The following is a 20,567-nucleotide window of genomic DNA, read 5'->3' on the forward strand; positions in this document are numbered from 1 at the left end:
TATTCTGCGAAGCGGCAAAACTTTTAAAGCATTGGAGTGTCTTTATGCAGCTACTGTTGGAAAACCCCTGGTACCGTTATTATCATACACTTTTCTCTTTGGCATTATTGCTGTATTTGTAGAACACGATTTTTTCTCCGAACGCTATGTATTCGCCGCTCTTAAAATATTCGTAAAATTTATGATTTTGGGTAAGTTTTCGAGCATGGTTGATTATGGCGCTTATGCGTTGTATAATCGAACATTATTACGAAATAAAATTGATATGAAATGAGTACGTGCTGTTAAACTAGAACAAAATTTGCTTTTGTTTCGTGGCGAGTGTAACAAACATTATTGTGCTTGTGTTATCGATCTTTAGCATACCTAAACATAAAATACTTCGTTAATATAATCGGTTGGATACAGGCATCGCATATGAATGCTTCTAAACAAACAATGTTAAAGCTCGTTAGCGCTTACTTGAGTCTACCTATTTCAACAACCGACTAGACCTGCAATAGGTGTTAGCTTGGTATGACAACAAAAAAGATAAGATAAACAAATATGGGACGTACAGGATTCCGCCCAATAGCTTGAATACTGGTTGCTTTCGATTATCGGCCTACAATGCCTTAAACAAATATGTCATTTTATTGGTAACAGCCCACTATTTCTTCTTTCTCGCATCGTTCCTTCTTGCTGCAGGTCATTGGAGATCACACAGGTAAACAATAGAGGTAGACAAAGATAGCAGGATATCGTAATTTAGAGTGTTTTAGAAATTGTACCTTCTTGCCATGGAAGCATTCTGTTAGCTTCTCTTTGTCTATAAGAACAGAAATACATCGCAACTCAATAAGGCAGGTAGATCAAAAGCACTATGACAAATTCTATGATTATTCTTGCTGTACGTGAATCTATGTTTGCCGTAACAAAGGATATACTTTATGATTAATCAACTTAAACCGAATTTAGCGGAATTATTTAATCCTTGCCATTTTGATGTATTATATACAATTGCTATGTGGTTTATCGACAAATGTAACGTAAATTTAGAGGCATAACATTATCCAAACGAAGCGGTCTTTTTAATATATACAACTGTATAAATTAGTAAGTTTATCAAAAAACGAGCTACGTAGAATGCATAGCATTTTTTACTACGATTGTTTTTGATGTCCTGAACCTTGACTACAGCGCTCATAGAGGCGCTACATATAAGTATTTATATATATATCCCGAAAAGCAAAATCGAATTATTTCAAAATGAAATACTTATTGATTACGATGTCATTCGTTATGTTAAATGTATGAAACCCTTTGTTCAGGTACCTAGTAGTACTGCAACGCATGCATTTGGAAAAATTAGAAGCCTGTTGAGTACAATATAATGTTGCATTTGTGCAAAAATCTGTTCCTATCACTAAGCTGAAAACAAAATTCGACGAAAATTCGAAGAGTTCATTAAGAAACCACTTTTCCCTGAAAGGCTTAATTTCTGTAAGTTTCTGTGATTCGGTGTATAAAACAATAACAATCTTCGTGAACCTACTACATTCGTACCTTCGAGCATACATAAGAGCAGTGCAATTGAAGGTCTACAAATATCGTGCTGAAATAGCAGCAATTCTTTGTGTTATATAAACGAAATCGAATATTTAGGAAGGAAAGCATTAGGAGAAAGCATAAAGGTAACCTGGAAACACTGAGCAAGGGCATAGACCAGTGAACGACGGAGCCAGCGCCTGTAAAACCCAGGAGTATAGCTAAATTTCATTCGACAACGACCTTGTCGAAATAGATTGGGATAATATTTTTATGTTTATACAGCTTAATTAGTTTCAATCACCGCCTCTACCGCCATCGTTTGAAACCATCCTGACAAAACAGGATCCTTTTTGGCCCATCTTTAAGTTTGGTTTGTTTGGTTCTCGGGATTGTTGGTTGGCTCGCCAGTTCATGGTGTTAATAAGATTTCGTTATGCTCAGTAGGTGCTTAGTCTGTAGAACCCGCATAAAAATTAAGTTATATGGCTACCGAAAGGTTAAGCAATATATGTCAACCCAAAGTGACATACGGAAACACACAATGGTACTGTGTGTGAACACAGAGCCAGCAGCAGTAAAACATATCTATTCGTTTCGCATTGCTTCTCCTACACTGTTGAAGTATTTTTTTTGCGTTGGAAACGAGAAGAATTGAAAACCGTTGCAAAAGATCCTTCACCCCTGGCTGCGGCAGCACAGCACGATAGCATGGCAAGGAGCACAATAAACAACAACAGTGGTGTGTAAACACACAATAACAACCAGCGGAGGGAACAGCATCAGTAGTAGCATTGAAACAGCAGTGGTAAGATGAAATATTTGAAAATAGTTTATTGAACAGAACCTTAATTGAGCTCCTGGGATTCATGTTATGAAGTAAAATATGCTAGCTAGTAAAAACCATGATTTATAAATTTCGTTTTGCGAATAGCAGACTCTTTTTAGTAGAAACATTCAATATTTGTGTTAAAAACATTGTCGCGTTTAAAAATGCTTTCGCTTTTTGGAATAATTTCAGTTTCATGCAATTGCTAAAATTGTCTTGTGGAATAAATGTTATCAGCAACCACGCACGAAACGTTACGTTCCAAATCGATTGATCAACCGATATTATTATGGAATGTCCCAAGTAGTGGCCTAGTAGCAGATTACAAGTGTCCTTAAAAAAGAACGACATGATCTACTAATAAATCGTTCTCCACTTATCATCTATGACAGGAATATCTTACGGTTCTGGAAGTGCTAACAACGTTCAAGTTAAAAAAATGGTGCTTAAAAATAGCATCTCCCTACCATTTCTTCCGTCTATTTGGGAGTTATAGAATATATCTTTGCCATGAAAATACACGAGCGACATTTCTTCAAATTAATATCGATCAAGCCGAAATATTTTGTTCCATGTTTTAGCTACAAAAAAATGATGATGGTTCACATAACTAAAGTCAGAACATCGTACAGTAATTTGGCATTTATGCGGTACATGTATGGATGTTCAGCCATCGTATTTCGTTTTTGATAACTTTATATATATATGTATATATATATATATATATATATATATATATATATATATATATATATATATATATATATATATATATATATATATATATATATATACACATATATATATATATATATATATATATATATATATATATATATATATATATATATATATATATATACATATATATATATACATATATATATATACATATATATATATATATATATATATATATATATATATATATATATATATATATATATATATATATATACATTTTGTATGGTTTCTTCAGCTTTTGTTGCATAGGTTTGAATCTTTATCAGTTATTATCACTTTTCACAAATAATTTTTGTCACAAATACCAATAAAGTTTTATTATATTTTTACGCATGCGCATATGCTTTGATCAAACGCCACAGTAATAATGAAAGCTAATAGTGGTAATAGTTGAATAATCGCACATCGAGTATGGAAAAGCCGTATGATTTCCAATCTTCATATTTCTCCTAAGTATTGCGGCAGAAACTGTTTAGGAGTTTACCTGCTATCTTATAGTTTTACATCCAGAACAGATAGCACCTTGTTTTAACAGTTAGCGAGCCGCAATGAACAAAGCGCAGGGAACTAGGGATTGAACTATAGGTGTCGTTTTATGTATTATTAATTGAAAGATCCTAAACCAATGAGAAGCTGTTTGCAACTCATCATGTCATTTAACCTAAACATCACGTAAGACAAATAAATTTCTCGAAGTAGAACTTATTTCTTCGTTATTCGGCAAAACAAATCAATTTTATAGGTTTCATTGGGAAGGTATCTTGAACAAAGCCGAGTATTGGTGAAAAGTATTACTAGTATTTGAAATCCATATTTTCATGTTACAATTTTTTCAAAACAATGATTCCAAAGATATTTTTTTTCGAAACCATGAATATATCGTCAAAACAAATATATTAATTAATATGGTCATTTAGATTCTACCTCTATTTTAATCTAAGATTGCACATCTTGGAAGAAGGTTTACAAAAATGCAATAGAGATTGTAAAGCAAAATAAATAATTTAATCACTTTCAATTCGTAAAAAGTCCAGTCGTCTAAATGCTCTCTTTTATTGCATCACTTTGTTTTAAATGAACAACGTATCTCACTTTAAGGTTAGCTTCTTATCTTGGTTGACCTTCAGTTTTATGTGTCTTGTTGTGTTGTTCTTTCGTCAATCTTCAAAGCACATAGATCAGTGTGTCCAACTACTGATTTTTCTACATTTCATCAGTACCAAGTACAACATGTGAAGAAATAGGATAAAAGGACGCATTTATTGTACTATAATAAATAAATAAAAATGTGTATATTGCTATAGAAAAAAGGACTGTAATAACAGAAGGGCAGGAAAGTTACTTGGAATAAACTAACAAGATTTGAAAACTTCTGAAAATGAATACGTGCATGTAATGAAATTTGTATTATATTCTTTACTGACCATATGACTAAACTTACGATAAATAATAGCGGTTAGTTAGCTGCTGTAGTCAAAATAATTCACTTTATAGTATATATACTTTTTCTATTTACCAGCAAGTTCCCAAAAAATTTAAAATTTAAATTTTTGTTTTATGAATAGGTTAGCTAGTAAAATTTATTCAAATTTTTGAAACTTATCCCAATGTATCGCAATTGAGTTTCGTTGTGTTTGCTAGCTTTATACTACTTGCATTCTATTTTTAAGATCCTTCTCCACTCTTGTACTATATGTTCGTGTTTTATGAAAATACTTTATTGTTCATTAGGGGAATGATTTATCTTCCAATGAATGAGATCTTGATCAAAAATATAATTTTCACCGTAGCTAATATTAACAAATCTAAAAACAAATATAACACTTACATGGTTTCATTCAAATGATCACAGACTCAACAAATATTGTTTAATTACTTTTATGTAAATTTAGCGATGAGGATGATTTTATTTTGGGTTTCTTGGCCGATGTATCCTCTAATATTGTTGCATAAAGTGTTTTCATGCTCATAATATATGATTTTATATAAAACGCGGTTGATTTCATCATTATCATTGTATATTCAATTGTTGGAGACATTTTGAAAGGAATCAGTAACAGAAAACTATAACGTTTCCGAAAAGAGCTCTCAAGCTCAACTTCGTGTTTTAAAACGAGATAGAAGATCGATAGAGAGAAAGAGACTTCAGAGATTTACCCCATTAGGGGTTTTCGTGTCAAATTCTTAATTTTACTTTGTGACGTCATTGTAGCCGTTAGATCGCACTTGTCAGAGGAAGCATGCATGACATTGTAAGCTTTTATATTTGTCAGGGCAGTAGCTGTAAGCTTTGGTTATTCATTCTTCAGTACTTACTACACACATACAATATGTCTCATGTGGCACTATTTTCATATTCTGAATAGTCTGATTGAATTGGAATTTAGTACATATGCTTTTTCTTACTCTATATTATGAGTTAGAATCAACAACTCAGAAACACAAGCAGGAAATATAGAAGAGCCTATTCGATTCAGAATGCCGTTCAAAAATCAAATTCTCGGCGGGTTTAAATGAAATGAGGCACAAAAACCCTGTCTCTGCTTTAGGACTTTTCGAGCCCAACCGTTTGGCAATCTTTAATTCCATCCTTTTTGGTGGACCCATCAACTTTACACTCGATCTCAGATTGACCCTACCACGCCACAACTGGCGATTGAAAGGACTTTATGGGTTGGATCGTCCGGTGCCATTCTAATTATGTATACAACATATCTGATCTAGACGGATCTTCGTTGCACGGCAGTGAGGCTATTGTACTGTTCATCCAGCTCGTCATTGTATCAGCTCTTCCATTGTACTTCTACACATACACATACATATTCCAAAACTCCTTCCGAGGTTGTCTATGAGAGGGGTCTTGTCTGTCAATTATAAATGTTTTGAATACGACGAATTTGGTAGCCTCAGCAAGTGATTTTGCTTCAACGATTTTGCCGATGCTGAGTTTTGACCTAAGATAGGTTTAGCTTTGGATGAAGCTTCGAAAGTGTGCTCACTTATCTGTATGTTACACTCTTACCTGGATTTGCATTTTCATTTGTACTTCCAAGTGGACCGCAGTTGGTGTTGATGCTGTTGATTCATCATATTGGTTTTCATTTATTCATCATATTGGTTAGCATTTCCAATCGAAGGTTTTCCCGTACCGAAGGTAGTCTGCATAATTGCTACATAGGACAACCGCAAACTAATGATGTCGTTATGACGTTGGCAATGGTCATTTTTACAAGCCTGGTAAGCTTGACCGGGATTCCAAAAGAACCCATTGCTTCTATGGGATACCAGGGCTATACTGCTATATGCTGCTTTGAAGTATATGAAGTGATGGAATGATTGGTGCTGCTGTTCTTCTTTACACCTTGCGTATTGCGTCACTCAAAGTTGGGTGACGGTAAATTTTCCATAATGCCGCGTTACCCATTTTTGGGTGACGGCAAAAACGCTTGATTTTAAAATGCAATTTTTTAGTATTTAGAACAACTATTATTCTTTAACATCAAATTTATGAAATTCTTTTAAAAATGCTTGGTACGTAAGGTGTTAAAGATCTGCCGCATGATGAAAATCTGGGTTTGCGGTTGATTTTCCGCTTCGAAGACCTTGCTTGTTTTCCAATATTTCTTCTGCGAATACGATTAATCTTTCTTGCAAGATAACGGAGAAAATCTTGTATTCAACATCGTAATACCAATATAGTAACGCTAGCTAACAGTAGCATGATGTCATCTGCCTATAGCTGTTTCTTGATCTGATCGTTTATAAATTCCTCAAAGTACTTAAATACCAATCGTGAGATTACCAATGTTAGATAACCGACCAGATTTTCATCCTTACTGCTGTGATCTGCTATCTCTTGGTAAAACTCTTTTACTGGACCGTAGCGCTCTCTTCGCCGAAGCTCCTGCATCCGCTATTGCTTCTTACTTCGGTGAGAACTTTAAGAATTTTTTTCAACATTCACAAAGGTGTTACATTGCTACATTCTGTACTGAGTCTACATATGTTTCTATCTTTACTTAAATGGCTAAATACCTTTGTTTCAGTAAATATTAGAAAACTAGCATTACCGCAATGTACGCACTTTTTTTTTTAAATAATCATCGTAAGTAAATATAAAAAGGACGTGTTGTTGTTTATTGATCAATCGATCATTGCTAGATGGCGCGATTATAATGCACCTTTAGGGGCTGGTCTTTGCCCTACTAGAAGGTATTAAGTTTATATATCAATTATGGTTAGCTTGGGCCCAGAAGCATAGACATATGGCCTGTAGTTGCCGGTCCTACAAATAACTAAGGTTTGGGAACAGTAAAAAATAAGAAGTAATACAAAAGGGGCCCAGGAAGCTAAACTCTTGTATCATACCGTGTCAAAAATTTAGTAGTAGAAGAAGAAGAAGAAGATGGCCCGAAGCAAAGAGGTATTAAAAGTACTTAGGACACAAGCCAATAATAACCATATGACAAGTTTTCATCGGGACGATGATTAATAAAGTATACAGTGTGCATATTACCTACAAATTCACCTATAACACCCCTGCTTCCGCAAAATATCTTCATCTTGCTCCGGCTCGACATTTAGGAGTAGCATAGTTTCACCTTTTCCAATGGGGAGAGAGGTCCTTAGAGGGGTCTTCATGCAATCTACTTTTCCTAGAATATACTAACTTTTTTATTGCAATACTCGGAGACTAGGACATTAACAAAGTTGACGAAACCCTCTTAGTCGCGTTCGAGAGGAAGATGCTCAGAAGCATTTTGGTCCCGTATGTGTAGAAGGACAATGGATGAGCGAATTAAACTGACCAGGTTACAGTAGACTGATCATGTCATTAGAATGGCTAGCCAGCCTGTAAAGTTCTTTTAGATTGTCCACATGGACAGAGGAGGTGTACTAGGTCGAAACTGAGATGTGGCAATTGTGTGGATACGTGCTCAAAAAAGACCGGGATCAACAAACAGCTACAGATTTTCCTAGAGCAGACCATAACCTGTGCTGTTGTATTTATTTTTTTTTAAATTATCCGACCAACTGGCACCCAACTGAATAATGTAACATGCAATATATTGTTATTTATTGCAGTTGATTAGATTATAGGCATTCGAACACACACAAAACACTTCGAACATTGGTTCAATGTTTTTGTAACAATGGAAAATGGACGTCAACCATTCGCCTTCAACCATATTTATGAATTTTTAGTCTACATTAGCAACCAGGCCTAAACCTATTGTTTTGTTAATGTTTCTTTGGACGTTTTATGGAACGGGGCAAACATTACTTTTGTTGCTTTGAAGAGCTTTAGGCATGGAGGCTTAGAATGAATAAGTTGCGTTTATAATTTTGATTAGATTATTTAAATTTAGCATGGATAATAAAATTTGGATATTCAGCCGTTTAATGTAGTTTGAATTTGAATATAACGTGAATGTTCCAAATAAAATACACGCAAAGAACTCACGCGAGGCTCCTGAGGATAGTCGAGATATGAGGACTTCTGTTTAGATGCTTATTCAGCTGGGTTGCGCCATTCAAACTTGTTTAAAATTGTACCCTGGGGAGTATTATCATTGTTATTTTGTGAGAAGCTACACTGAATTAAAACAAATAAACAAAGCTGAAACATCGAGTTTTGCTTTATTAAATACAATGGAAGTAGAAGTTGATAAATGCTTTGCTCATACAAAAAACTGTTGCCTCGTTTGCCCTTTTGGTTTACAGGTATGTTTAAAACGAGAATTGATGCAAAATATTCTTTTTGCTCATTTATCACATGGTGTACCTTTTATAATTTCTTGAGTTTCACCTACCAAAATACGATAGTTATACTGTTGCGCATCCAAGCTAGTAAATATGAACATTGGCAATCGATCAGATAGTACCCACAAAGTTCCTTCATTATCAACCTTCAGATCATTTGGAAAGACGAGAGCATCACTATCTGAGTCGACCAGTCCCTGTGTATCAGTATTCAATGGCATTAGTGTATTCCAGCAACCAACACCGTCCTTGTTGACCTGCGTATAAAAAATAACGCCCGTTTCTGAATCATAAAACTCGGCCGATGATTGCGAGTTGGGTCCACGGTCACCTAGCAGCTTAAAATCATAGTACGCTTGAGGGGTTTGTGCATACGACTCATTTTTTAGGACCGTATTTGATACCATAAATTCTTTGGTGCTTGAAAAAGCATGAAAATAGACTGGTCTGGTTCCATCCGGCAGCCTTTTTCCTACGGCCATTCCAAAGACTCCGTCTGTCCATTGGAAATTTACTCCGCCGATATTATAATCGCCAGCAAGGGGATCAAAGTGGAAGAAATTATGTTTAATCCGCCACGACCGATCTTCCGCTAACGAGTATACGATAACAGCATAGCTGCCTAAGTCCGGAATATAGGCAAAGGCATTATCACAATCGCCACGCTCGGTATCAACAATCTGTGAGAAAATTAGCAATTGTATCAATAATCACCGAGTAAATCAGCTCCATAGCTTCTCAACAGTATCTAAATGTTTGGATTTACTTACCACATTTGCAAAAAAGGAATCCTCCTTTAACAGCGTGCTGTTGAAAAAGTGTCTCCGTATGAGCTTATCGGTAAATAAATCAAAAAGAACTAGAGAAGGAGGAGCGTATTGCACGGCGTCACCGAGAATATCTGCCAGTCCGGTGTCCATTACCCACAAACGATCACATTCATCGGCTCTTACACGAAATGTTGAAATTATCGTTGAATTATTGTTAAAGTAATGCGTGCCTTCATCTGATGTTGGATTACGTTCTATAAAATGGATGAAATTGTACGGAAAATAGTATGCTTAGGAACACATCGATTAATTATTCGCAGCTAGATTTTTACTTGTCGGAAGTGTGTTTTCATCCCAGCTTGGATAAGGTTGTAATTGTGGACTCATTTCATCTGAAACGTTAACATATGTCAAGGATGCGGCCACACCTGACTTCCATCTACAAATAGAGTTGAAAAAACGACAAAAAAAGGAAAATGAAAAGGTTTATAATGATTAAAAACAACAAAGAAACATTTTTTTGCTATTACTTTGAGAGAACAGCTCAAAATGATAAGGAAAATCTCTAAAACAAAAAGTAAAAAGAAAAAGTACATGCTCTAGTGAAAAAAATATTTTAAGGAAGAATATTTAGTACATATAATTACGGACGATCATTTGTAATATTTAACTTTTATTTAAATCATTTAGTTTTGTTTAACAAGTTTATATGCACCTATGCATTTTATTCCTTTCGCTCATCTAGTTCCCCGCCCCTTTCTATGTAACATCTTTGAACCGGATCATTAAAGCTCAAAAAAGAGTGAGGATAAAAAAAAGAAAATTCCATACGGTTGATCTTTTAACTTGTACTCATATCTTGCTGCAAAAACCAGTACTATTCCGGTATTCAAGGATAACGTCTTTTCATTTCAGTAAATACTGAAAAGGTCAAATTACATATAAGACTGTTTTTTATGAAAGTTTACCTTTTCTGGCATTATCATGCACAGAAGTTTTTCAGTATTTTTATCATCGTTTTATATGAACAAGGTTTTATAACGAAGAAGCAGTGTTCTTTATCCCTTTTGTGTAACATGAATCGCATAGTTGGCAAACGCAACACTTTACGTAGGTAATCGGAAAGGTGGACAATTTTAACTCAAAAAATATATTTTAGTTCTATATATGCATGTCACCATCACACAATTACAAATTACAAAATTAATTCAATGCAGTATCTGAAACTAATTACAACTTTTTCTGGTGACTTCAAACTGTAGAAGATTTATTATTATATTACCTTGGCACAGTGATGAACAACTTGTCCCGCCAGCGTTCTAAACCGAGAGGAAGATTGTTATGAACGATGTATTTTCCAGATTCCAATGCTTCTTGCTTCACTTCATCTGATGGCCAAGCGAAAGATACTTCGCGCCACTTGAACTTTTCTTTTAACTTTACACCATCAGCTCCAAGAATTACTAACAAAACGAGGACTATATTCAACTCGCAAACTTTCATACTTGCTGTTATTTGAGATACGATAACCGACTTTGGTGCAGATTGCCACCAGCTACGTTCAATAGATTGCTCTACAAAGAATAGCACGATCGCGATGCGTCCGATCAGGAACGCGAACAATCCAAAATTGATGGTATTAACCGACCGACAACCGAAACGAATGTTTGCATGTGAGAAAACCGTAGCGAATAGGCTTCACAACAACTAGCGACCATCAGCTCTGAAGGTTTCCGTACTGGCGCCCGTAAAACCGGCTTTAATTTACAGATTCCACTTAGTCAGCCCTCTCAACGCCTAGCACCGGTTTTACATTATACTTATCTCTGTTTTTCTCTTCTAGCTGTGTCTCTTTTATCCCAACATTGTATTGTGAAATCCAGCTGCTTGTCCATCACAACCGATCGCACTAGATCGGAAATGATCGGCCTGAGCTATCCACCTAGATCTACACAATATTACCTCACAAAAAGGAAATCAAATAGCGTCGATAATTCGTGTTTGATCGTAGAGACAATAACCAGCAGAGTTAAGAGTTTGTGGGTTTTCTGTTAATCCCGTCACAATTGAGGAATACTCAACCTATTATGCATTGACGAAAGCGCTTAGTTTCCCATAAGTTGCATAAGCTAACTTGTCTTTACGTGACGAACGATCACGACTGCGATCTTCTAAATTATAAACTTGCTTAGCATACCACTGAACTTGTTTTCTTGCTGTTTTGCAGCTCTCTCGTGAAAGATCATATGAAAAAGTTTAACATTCAAATACAATTTTTCGTCTTGTGGCCATAGGCAACAAGTACAAGAAATTTTGCTATAATGATAAAAGAACTCATTTACAACAACCACTCATCATCAGTTATAGCATAAAAAAAACATACCACATTCATTGAAATTTTTGATGCGGTTGTACCGTTCTTTGCCGATCCAAAAGCTACTTTTGTTTTTACTTTGTTTACTTATTTCCATAGTTCAAAATTGAGCTCTTCTCTGAAGAGCATAAAATTGGCTTTTGAGTGTTCCAAGTGAAAGTAAAAAATGCAATTCTTATTCATTAATGTTCGCATTTTGAGAAATTTAATGCACGAGTTAATAAAAGCAGATGGTTTATGTTTAGCTCACCCAATTTTATTTTTTGCTCTTATATAATTTACAAATACGAATTAACAACGGATGTAAAATTTTACGATTGGATGAGCATAAACAAAAAAGAACCTGCTACTTTTACGTACAAAATGTGCTCGGGTTGGCCGTGATGTAATCGTTCAAAATAGATGTATGATTTGAAGCTGAAAGAATGAACACAATGTGAGCCCGCGTATTTTGTTGTTCATTGAAATTGTAGTCAACTCTTTTCTGTTTTTAAAATAATGTAGCCATATGAATTTAACTAAGGCAACGGTAACGTGTTTATTTTATACTGAATGCATAGTTAGCTATATAAACTATGTTACTGATTGTTATATTTAGGTTACCAAATGCATAGACACACACACACACATGTATGTATATATTGTTATATTTATATATATATATATATATATATATATATATATATATATATGTATATATATATATATATATATGTATATATATATGTATATATATATATATATATATATATATATATATATATATATATATATATATGTATATATACATATATATATATATATATATATATATATATATATATATATATATATATATATATATATATATATATATATATATATATATATATATATATATATATGTATATATATACATATATACATATACATATATATATATATATATATATATATATATATATATATATATATATATATATATATATATATATATATATATATATATATATATATATATATATATATATATATATATAAATATATATATATATATATATATATATATATATATATATATATATATAGATATATATATATATATATATATATATATATATATATATATATATATATATATATATATATATATATATATATATATATATATATATAATATATTTATATATATATATATATATATATATATATATATATATATATATATATATATATATATATATATATATATATATATATATATATATATATATATATATATATATATGTTTCTATATATATATATATATATATATATATATATATGTTTCTATATATATATATGTGTATAAATATATATAAATATATATATATATATATATATATATATATATATATATATATATATATATATATATATATATTATATATATATATATATATATATATATATATATATATATATATATATATATATATATATATATATATATATATATATATTTATATATATATATATAAACATGCCCATCTACATATAATTAAATGTAGCAAATGTATGTGTTTGTGTATACCAGATCCCTGATCTCTCATCATTGATATTTTCGCTTGGCTTGGTATATGGCTGCGACGCTTTCCAGTATTTTCGTATTGGGTGTTTGATTTATTTTTCGCATCTTTTATCTAAGCATTTTTATTCGACACCTTTATGCAAATTTTTACATTAATACACAAATGGCAAAATATGGTCAGATTTCAAATATTTTGCATTTGCTAAACAAATTGTACTTCCATTATACTACAACAAGGAAAATTGCAAAAAATGGACAAAACAAACATATAACAGCTGATTTGATTTGAATTGATAAGCACATTTTCATAATTTTTGCATGTTTCAAAAAATTAAAGGTTTACCGCCATCCTATGAAAAGTAATGAAGGTCTAGTTGAAATCATAGTTTTGTCTCATATTACGGCCGTAGGTTATATTGTCGGTTTAAAGTTTATTAAAAACAATAAAATAATTAAAGTTTTAATACAAAGACAATCTAATATGAACGTGATATGTACGGATTTTAAGTCAGTATTTCACAACATGCTTCATAATACATAAGTAAACTCGGGTCGTATAGGTCGAGTTTTTGCGTACATTAGAGAATTGGTTTAAATGTTAGCAATACTATCGTTCAAACTAAATGAAGCTTATCAAAGAGATTTTACTGTTTTTCTGGTGTGCTCCTGTCACCTTTGTTATTCCAATTGTTTATTGTAATCATGTATATAACATTCATACTGCTTCTTTCGTTTTCATTTTCTTAGCACAGATGATCTAAAAGTTTTACTACCTATCTCCTAATAAAACAATTGCCATTACCTCGAAAACATCTTCAACTCGCTTCGCGAAAGATGTTCAGACAATCATAAAAAGCTTTAGCGTAAGTGCTACGCTAAAGGCAGACCCTGACCGTACACCGGTTGTTGTGCCATTTAAGAAGAGATTTAAGAAGTTACAGGTATATAGTTAGTTCATACCAGCTCTTTACAAACATTACAAAATTCCCAAAACGTTAAGTTCCAACTCATATCGCACTACATACGCTATAATTTAACTCAGGTATTATATCGCAAAGTTCCTTCTTCTTCTTTACTGGCTCCCTCACAATTGAGCACGTCGTAATAACATGGCTTACCTTGCTATGCTTAGCCAAGGCTTTCATGACTGTTAAATAATCGTAGCTGGATAGTTAGTCCTGCGTATCGTGTGTTAATTCCTACATGCAAAATTCCTACTTCAATAAATTCAAAATATTTCAAACTTGATAATGTCTGAGTCAAATAAAGAGATGATATGATATGAGATGATGAGTAGCAATTCAGGTGTAAAATAGAGGAGAAGTACAAAAATGTTACGAGGTAGTGCAATTGAATCGTTTTTCAAATGAAGATCAGCAATGATTTTAACATGAAGTTCAGAAAAATAATAATAGTCCTCACTTCAGATACATCGGGATACTGAGTACATGAAACATATGCCATTTGGTTTGAGCAGTCGTAAGTAAATAAAAGATACGCTTGAAAGTATAAAATGAAAATTTTGTCATCTATGTTGCTTCAATTCTTTAAAACAGATAGATATGATGCAGCCGCATACTGCAGTGGGAACTCGTCAGAACGTGGAAAATCATAAATTGTCGAGGACCATCATCAGATCCGATAGTTCAAGAAGTAGAAACGTTTTCTGCAGGGGTCGGAGGAGTAGTAGATACAGCGGATTTTTCAGACTGGAGAAACTCGCAAGTACTACAGGATGCTGAACGCAGTACTTTGAGATGCAGTACGCAGTACTTTGACGAACATATTAACGGTGCGCAGACAGGGGATCTAGATTTGAGAGTGGGATAAAAAATTGAACGGCACATCAGCCTGGAGATCAAGTGCTCTCGCTATAGTTGGAAGAAGTTTCTAGTGTTATCTTATAGCTGAAGTGCAACAAATAAGCAGGGATAATGGCTTAGTTGCGGAGCTTTCCAAGATGGGACGGGAGCTGGAGCACAAGAACGAAAAGGAAGACTGTGAGCAGGAATAATTTTCGGGGCTAATGGAACCTGGGGATCATCCACCCAGTATACACAAAGGGCTACAGGCTAGACTGTGAGAACTACCCAGCCATCACAGTGCTGAAAGCTGTCTACAAGATCCTGTCCCAAATTCTCTTCTGCAGAGTTGTTCCATTTGCCTCAGATTTTTTCCGGGAGTTATTAAGGAAAATGGAAGAGCCGATACAATCACGAACTCTATGTAATGAAGGATAGCCACACTGTCGTGCAGCGAGTAAGACTCGTTAGGCTCCAATGAGCTGGTCAAGTCATTTGAATGGCACTCGACGATCCAGCCCGTAAAGTCCTTTAAGGCTGTCCGCGTGGAGACAGAAGACAAGCATATACTGAGATGGAGTGATGGCGTGTATGCATTCGCCAAAAAGGCCGGGATTAGTGATTATCAAACGGTGGCGCTCGACCTTGAGCGGTTTCGGTGTGTCTTGAAGCAGGTCAAAACCGCTAAGCGGTTTTAGCGCCTGAAAAGTAAGTAAAGAAGCAAGTTATCAAGCTGGTTTTGTTGAAGGAAAATCAACAACGGGCCAAATCTTCATTTTTGGGCAGATGCTATAGAAATGTCGAGAGCACCAATTTCCCACGCACCACCCTATCTTTTCCTTTAATGCAACCACGGCACTACGGCATTGAAAGAATACGCTGGTTGGAGCACGTCCTGAGGAAACATCAATAAAGTGTTTGAAAACAGCGAGGTACTGAGAAATATTTGCAAGAGTGTATATTAGTATAATCATGAAGGATTAAAATGATAATGAATTTTCATGGTATTGGTATTGGATGGATTTCATGGTTTGTTACAATAAAACTCATTCGATCTTATAGTAATATACATACCATTAACTATTACTAGACAGTGTGACCACATTTTTGAGTGTTATTAAAATATACATTTTATTTACGGTATCATTCAGATACATTTCGTAACTCCTACGCATAAGAAAATAAGTTTTAATATTTTGTTTCTCATTCTCAAATATGTATGACATACCGTACGAATTTCCATTTCACTATAAATACGTCTCATTTGCTAAAATTTAGTGTTTAGGTTCGATTGGAAATATAGGCTTCACTCAAATTCAAATGGAGCATTCCATTTCGCTGTTACATTACACAAAACGTTATCTTACGGTCCAAATTGCACTACTCGAACTTTACTTTAGAGCTGAAGCTGTTCCAGAAGGTTGACTAAATTGTACACCACCGACAGTGTTGCCATTTATAGATTCGTTGAATGGTTGAGCAGAATTCTTCGATTCTCGTTCCGTTAGCCGCTGTTTGAGCAATCGTATTTTATCTTCCTTCTACAAAATCAAAATAGTATTAACATTAACATATTTTTCTGTTTAGCTTAGGACTTACTTGAGCGATCAATTTCTGAAGATCGTCATTTTCAGATATCAATTTTTGATATCGTTCTTCATCTTCCTTTGAAATTCCAGTATCATTGCTAAATTTAGATTCAACCTTATCTTTTGGATGTCGTAACACCTCTATCACCTAAGTGCATTATCAATTCAAGATATTTGTAATAACTTTTATAGACGTTCAATAGTGGTTTATGGAATACTGTACACTTACCTTTGGCACAAAAATCAATAACATACTTAAAAAGCAGCAGAATATGACAGCCAATGCTACAAATGCAAATGAAGCATCTTGTTGCGACGCTATTACCATAGCAACGGGAGCAGTGATTAGGCATAAAACTACAACGTTGTAAATGCTCATCCCCACGTAGCGTGAATCATTTATCTGCTTCACTTTGATAGATCTTGTTTCGTATGCCAAGAATAATCCAAAAACTAATATCAATCCTTTAAAGCCATAAATTACGCCTAAAACGTCGATTTCATAGAGAGTTAAATCAGTATGTGTATGAAAACAGATTAAATTTCGCGTGTTGGCTAATGTTTGCAAATATTATGTCATAAGAAAAGCTTACCTAACCACACAGAATTGTTGTGACTTTCACAGTGCTCTAGCTCAGGTCGAATTTTAACGTCATCATTAGATGAAAGAGGGTCCTCCAGAGGAAACGTTTCTAGTCTTCTTTGTAGAGGATCCTGCATTTGCCATGTGAGTAATATTACTAAATCCACCATTAAAAGTCCGGACACCATAGTATACAGCTTCCATGGCTCTACTTTTTTCTGTATTGGAAATTCAAATCAAACATTTCAATTTATTTTCGATCGGTCGAATATCTTTTTTAACTGTGTTGGTTATGAAAGCTCAGCTGTTTGTTAAAGACAAGAAAAGCTCTAGAAAATATACGCTTACATACCTTAGGATCTGTTTTTGTTTTCGTTGTAAACCTATGTACACGCCACACTTTGCTAAACATTGCTCCATATGCCAAAGTAAAACCAGTAGAAAGAATCCATGCCCTCGCTTGACAAACCTAAACATTCAAAATTGCCACGTAGATATAAAATATTGTTCATTAAGCATCCATAAAAATGTTCATATTATTTCACCTTTGGATAATTATCGGCAGTAATAAACTGGCCATCAATACCCAGCAATATGACGGAAACAAGACATATTATTACTCCAAACAGCATTATTGTATTACATACTGGATGAGATGATTGTATAACTCTGAAAAATAAAATAGAATCATGAAAATTGTACAGAAGTTTTCCTCTATTATTAGATCAGTTTAATATGCACCTTCGGTGTCTATGCCATATATTGAATATAATAAGAGCTATTGCGACGAGTATTCCAAAGCTCGATATGGTGCTCATGCAGATAAACAATGGTAAAGAAACAGTCCTTAGAACTCTCCTGACGATAGTTCGATCTTGAGGAACCTAGAATAAAAAATAAAAGTCTATACAAATTGAACCATTGTTTTTCTAGAGTCTGACCTTTTCTCCATCCCATTTTTCTTTGTTAAACCATGTCAAATTATCAGCCTGTGTGTCATAGTATCCTAACTTGTAATATTGACCATCTATCATTTGTTCTATTTGTGTGAGTGCGATACGATCACCCTGCGAGCTAAAAGCAACAACTCCCTATTACCGAGAAAAAAGAAAACAATTAAGTTGAAACTCTGATATTGTTTGATACGCGTTAAAACTTACCGATACTCCTAAAAATTGTGTAGAGTTCATGGCAGCGTAGATTGCATTTGCTATATCCTTATCAGTGTATGTAAAGTCCTTAAGATTTTTCCCCGAATTTTGTTCCGTTAATCGTTGCATTGTTTTGTTAAAAGCCAAAGCAACGCTCCAAACTGCATCATAGGCGAGGGGAGCTTCTTGATAGCCTTCAGGGTACCGATTATGGCTAATATCGTAGCCTTCGTCAATCAATGCGGCATTCAGGCGTTTTCTTATCATAAAATAATCAATCAAAAGAGTATAGACATTCAATTGCATTTACTGACTCAGTATACAATCATATTCGCTGGTTGTTGGGATCATACCGAAAGTCTTCTGATGACATTCCTGATATGGTTTTCTGATTGTTCTGGTTCCACATCAACGCCTCGGTAGTTAAATGACCCTCCGCAGCCATTTTCATTTGCTCTTTTGTGCACGAAATATTTTCATTTTTCAAATTCACCTCATACCAGTTGTCCTCGTACCATCCTATAAAACAAAATATATAGTGATATTGGCTTATGGAATGAATCTTGTGTTAAATCATATTGAAGAGCTTGAAGTGGAACTAACCGATAAAGAACCATACATATGCTCTTCCATATAATTGCTGTTTAAACATTTCGCATAATACGCGACGGGCAGCCACCACATAGAATAGTCCTACGATAATTCGGGCATCTTGCCGTCGTAAGTTGCGCACGGCATCGGTAGGATCAGAAAGAAATGATTGTCTTGTCACTATTTCAATGCCAGCATCTTTACATCGCGTTTCTAAATCTTCTACCGTCTGCAAGATATATGTGAGAATAAAATTACGCTAATGTGATTATTTCAGATATTCATAAATATCATACCGAAATAAAAACTTCTTCAGCTTGCTGAAGAATAGCAACTCTCGACCAGCCAAATTTCTGCATGAGCTTTATTCTCGTTGGGTTGTGCACTGTGGCAGATGGATGTGTTCGAAATAGAGTAGGAAAACGACTGCGATCGGATAGAGCTGGGCTGGAAGCACCATAGCATAGCTGAAAAAAAACCACAGTAGCAGGAACATGTTGTACGTGATGCATTATTTAAAACTTGTTTGATAACTCAGTGCCAAAGCTCTTCGATTACTTACTACAACTAAATTCCACATTTTAGCTGCCTCTGCAACCGTTGTGCAGACGGTGCTGCACCCTGCCAGTAACATTAGCTTTTGAGGTGCATTGTAAAGAAGATTGTACATAACACTGGCACCTAGACCTGGTTCACACTGTAAAAGTACGCAAGGTTAACGAATTGATAGTTTAGTAAAGTAAACAAAACATTGATAATTTAATTCATGAAATTCACCTCACTATCATTACTGTGTAGTGTGAGATTGAACCCCGGCAACAGGTCTGGATTTTCGTTGACATCTAGTAGAGCAAGTTTGGCAGCCGGCATGCAGGCCTGCCCTCCTTGCCAGCCACCCTTCCCAGCTATAGGAAAGATGCCGCCAATGTGTAATTGATTAGTGCCAGAAACACTGCCTGGAAACATTACCGCTATCAACAGGCAGATTATGGTTGGATATATCAAAAGATGATGTGCCTGTGTTCAGATACAAAAAATGTTACTTTATAATTCAGAACAATTATTTTAATATAATTCGCCAGTATATGATGATAATCCAAAATACTTACACTAAGTTCGAATTCATTATGGGTATTCACTTGTTTTAGGGTACTAGCCTTCATTTTGAAAAATTTTAAAAGTTTTTTTTTGTATAAGAAACTTTTTCAACAACTCGAGTTACTGATTGTGTAGACACCAATTTTCAACTGCAAAGTTAATATGATTTGTCGCAAATGTTCTATTTGTGATGTTC

The 20,567-nt window shown here is 34.2% G+C and overlaps 2 protein-coding genes across 2 annotated transcripts; both read right to left on the minus strand.

Moving 5' to 3' along the window:
• Window positions 1–8,715: 8,715 nt before the first annotated feature.
• LOC128724184 (protein yellow) lies at window positions 8,716–11,136 on the minus strand. The gene is made up of 4 exons (XM_053817950.1): window positions 10,916–11,136; window positions 9,966–10,072; window positions 9,634–9,887; window positions 8,716–9,543 (listed from the first exon to the last, which is right to left on the minus strand). Exons 1-4 carry the CDS (start codon window positions 11,134–11,136, stop codon window positions 8,866–8,868), a joined length of 1,260 nt encoding a protein of 419 aa, XP_053673925.1. The 3' UTR covers window positions 8,716–8,865.
• Window positions 11,137–16,504: 5,368 nt separating this feature from the next.
• Window positions 16,505–20,272, minus strand: LOC128724185 (gamma-aminobutyric acid type B receptor subunit 1; the record flags this gene model as incomplete). The annotated part of the gene is made up of 14 exons (XM_053817951.1): window positions 16,505–16,900; window positions 16,959–17,096; window positions 17,178–17,434; window positions 17,542–17,749; window positions 17,884–18,000; window positions 18,077–18,200; window positions 18,273–18,415; window positions 18,473–18,622; window positions 18,692–18,941; window positions 19,036–19,201; window positions 19,286–19,502; window positions 19,570–19,740; window positions 19,836–19,970; window positions 20,051–20,272. Coding segments are annotated over 14 exons (2,448 nt in total), but the record flags the coding sequence as incomplete, so codon positions are not given.
• Between the last annotated feature and the right edge of the window lie 295 nt (window positions 20,273–20,567).

Source organism: Anopheles nili, chromosome 3 (assembly GCF_943737925.1).
Source record: "Anopheles nili chromosome 3, idAnoNiliSN_F5_01, whole genome shotgun sequence".
NCBI classification, from domain to species: Eukaryota; Metazoa; Arthropoda; class Insecta; order Diptera; family Culicidae; genus Anopheles; species Anopheles nili.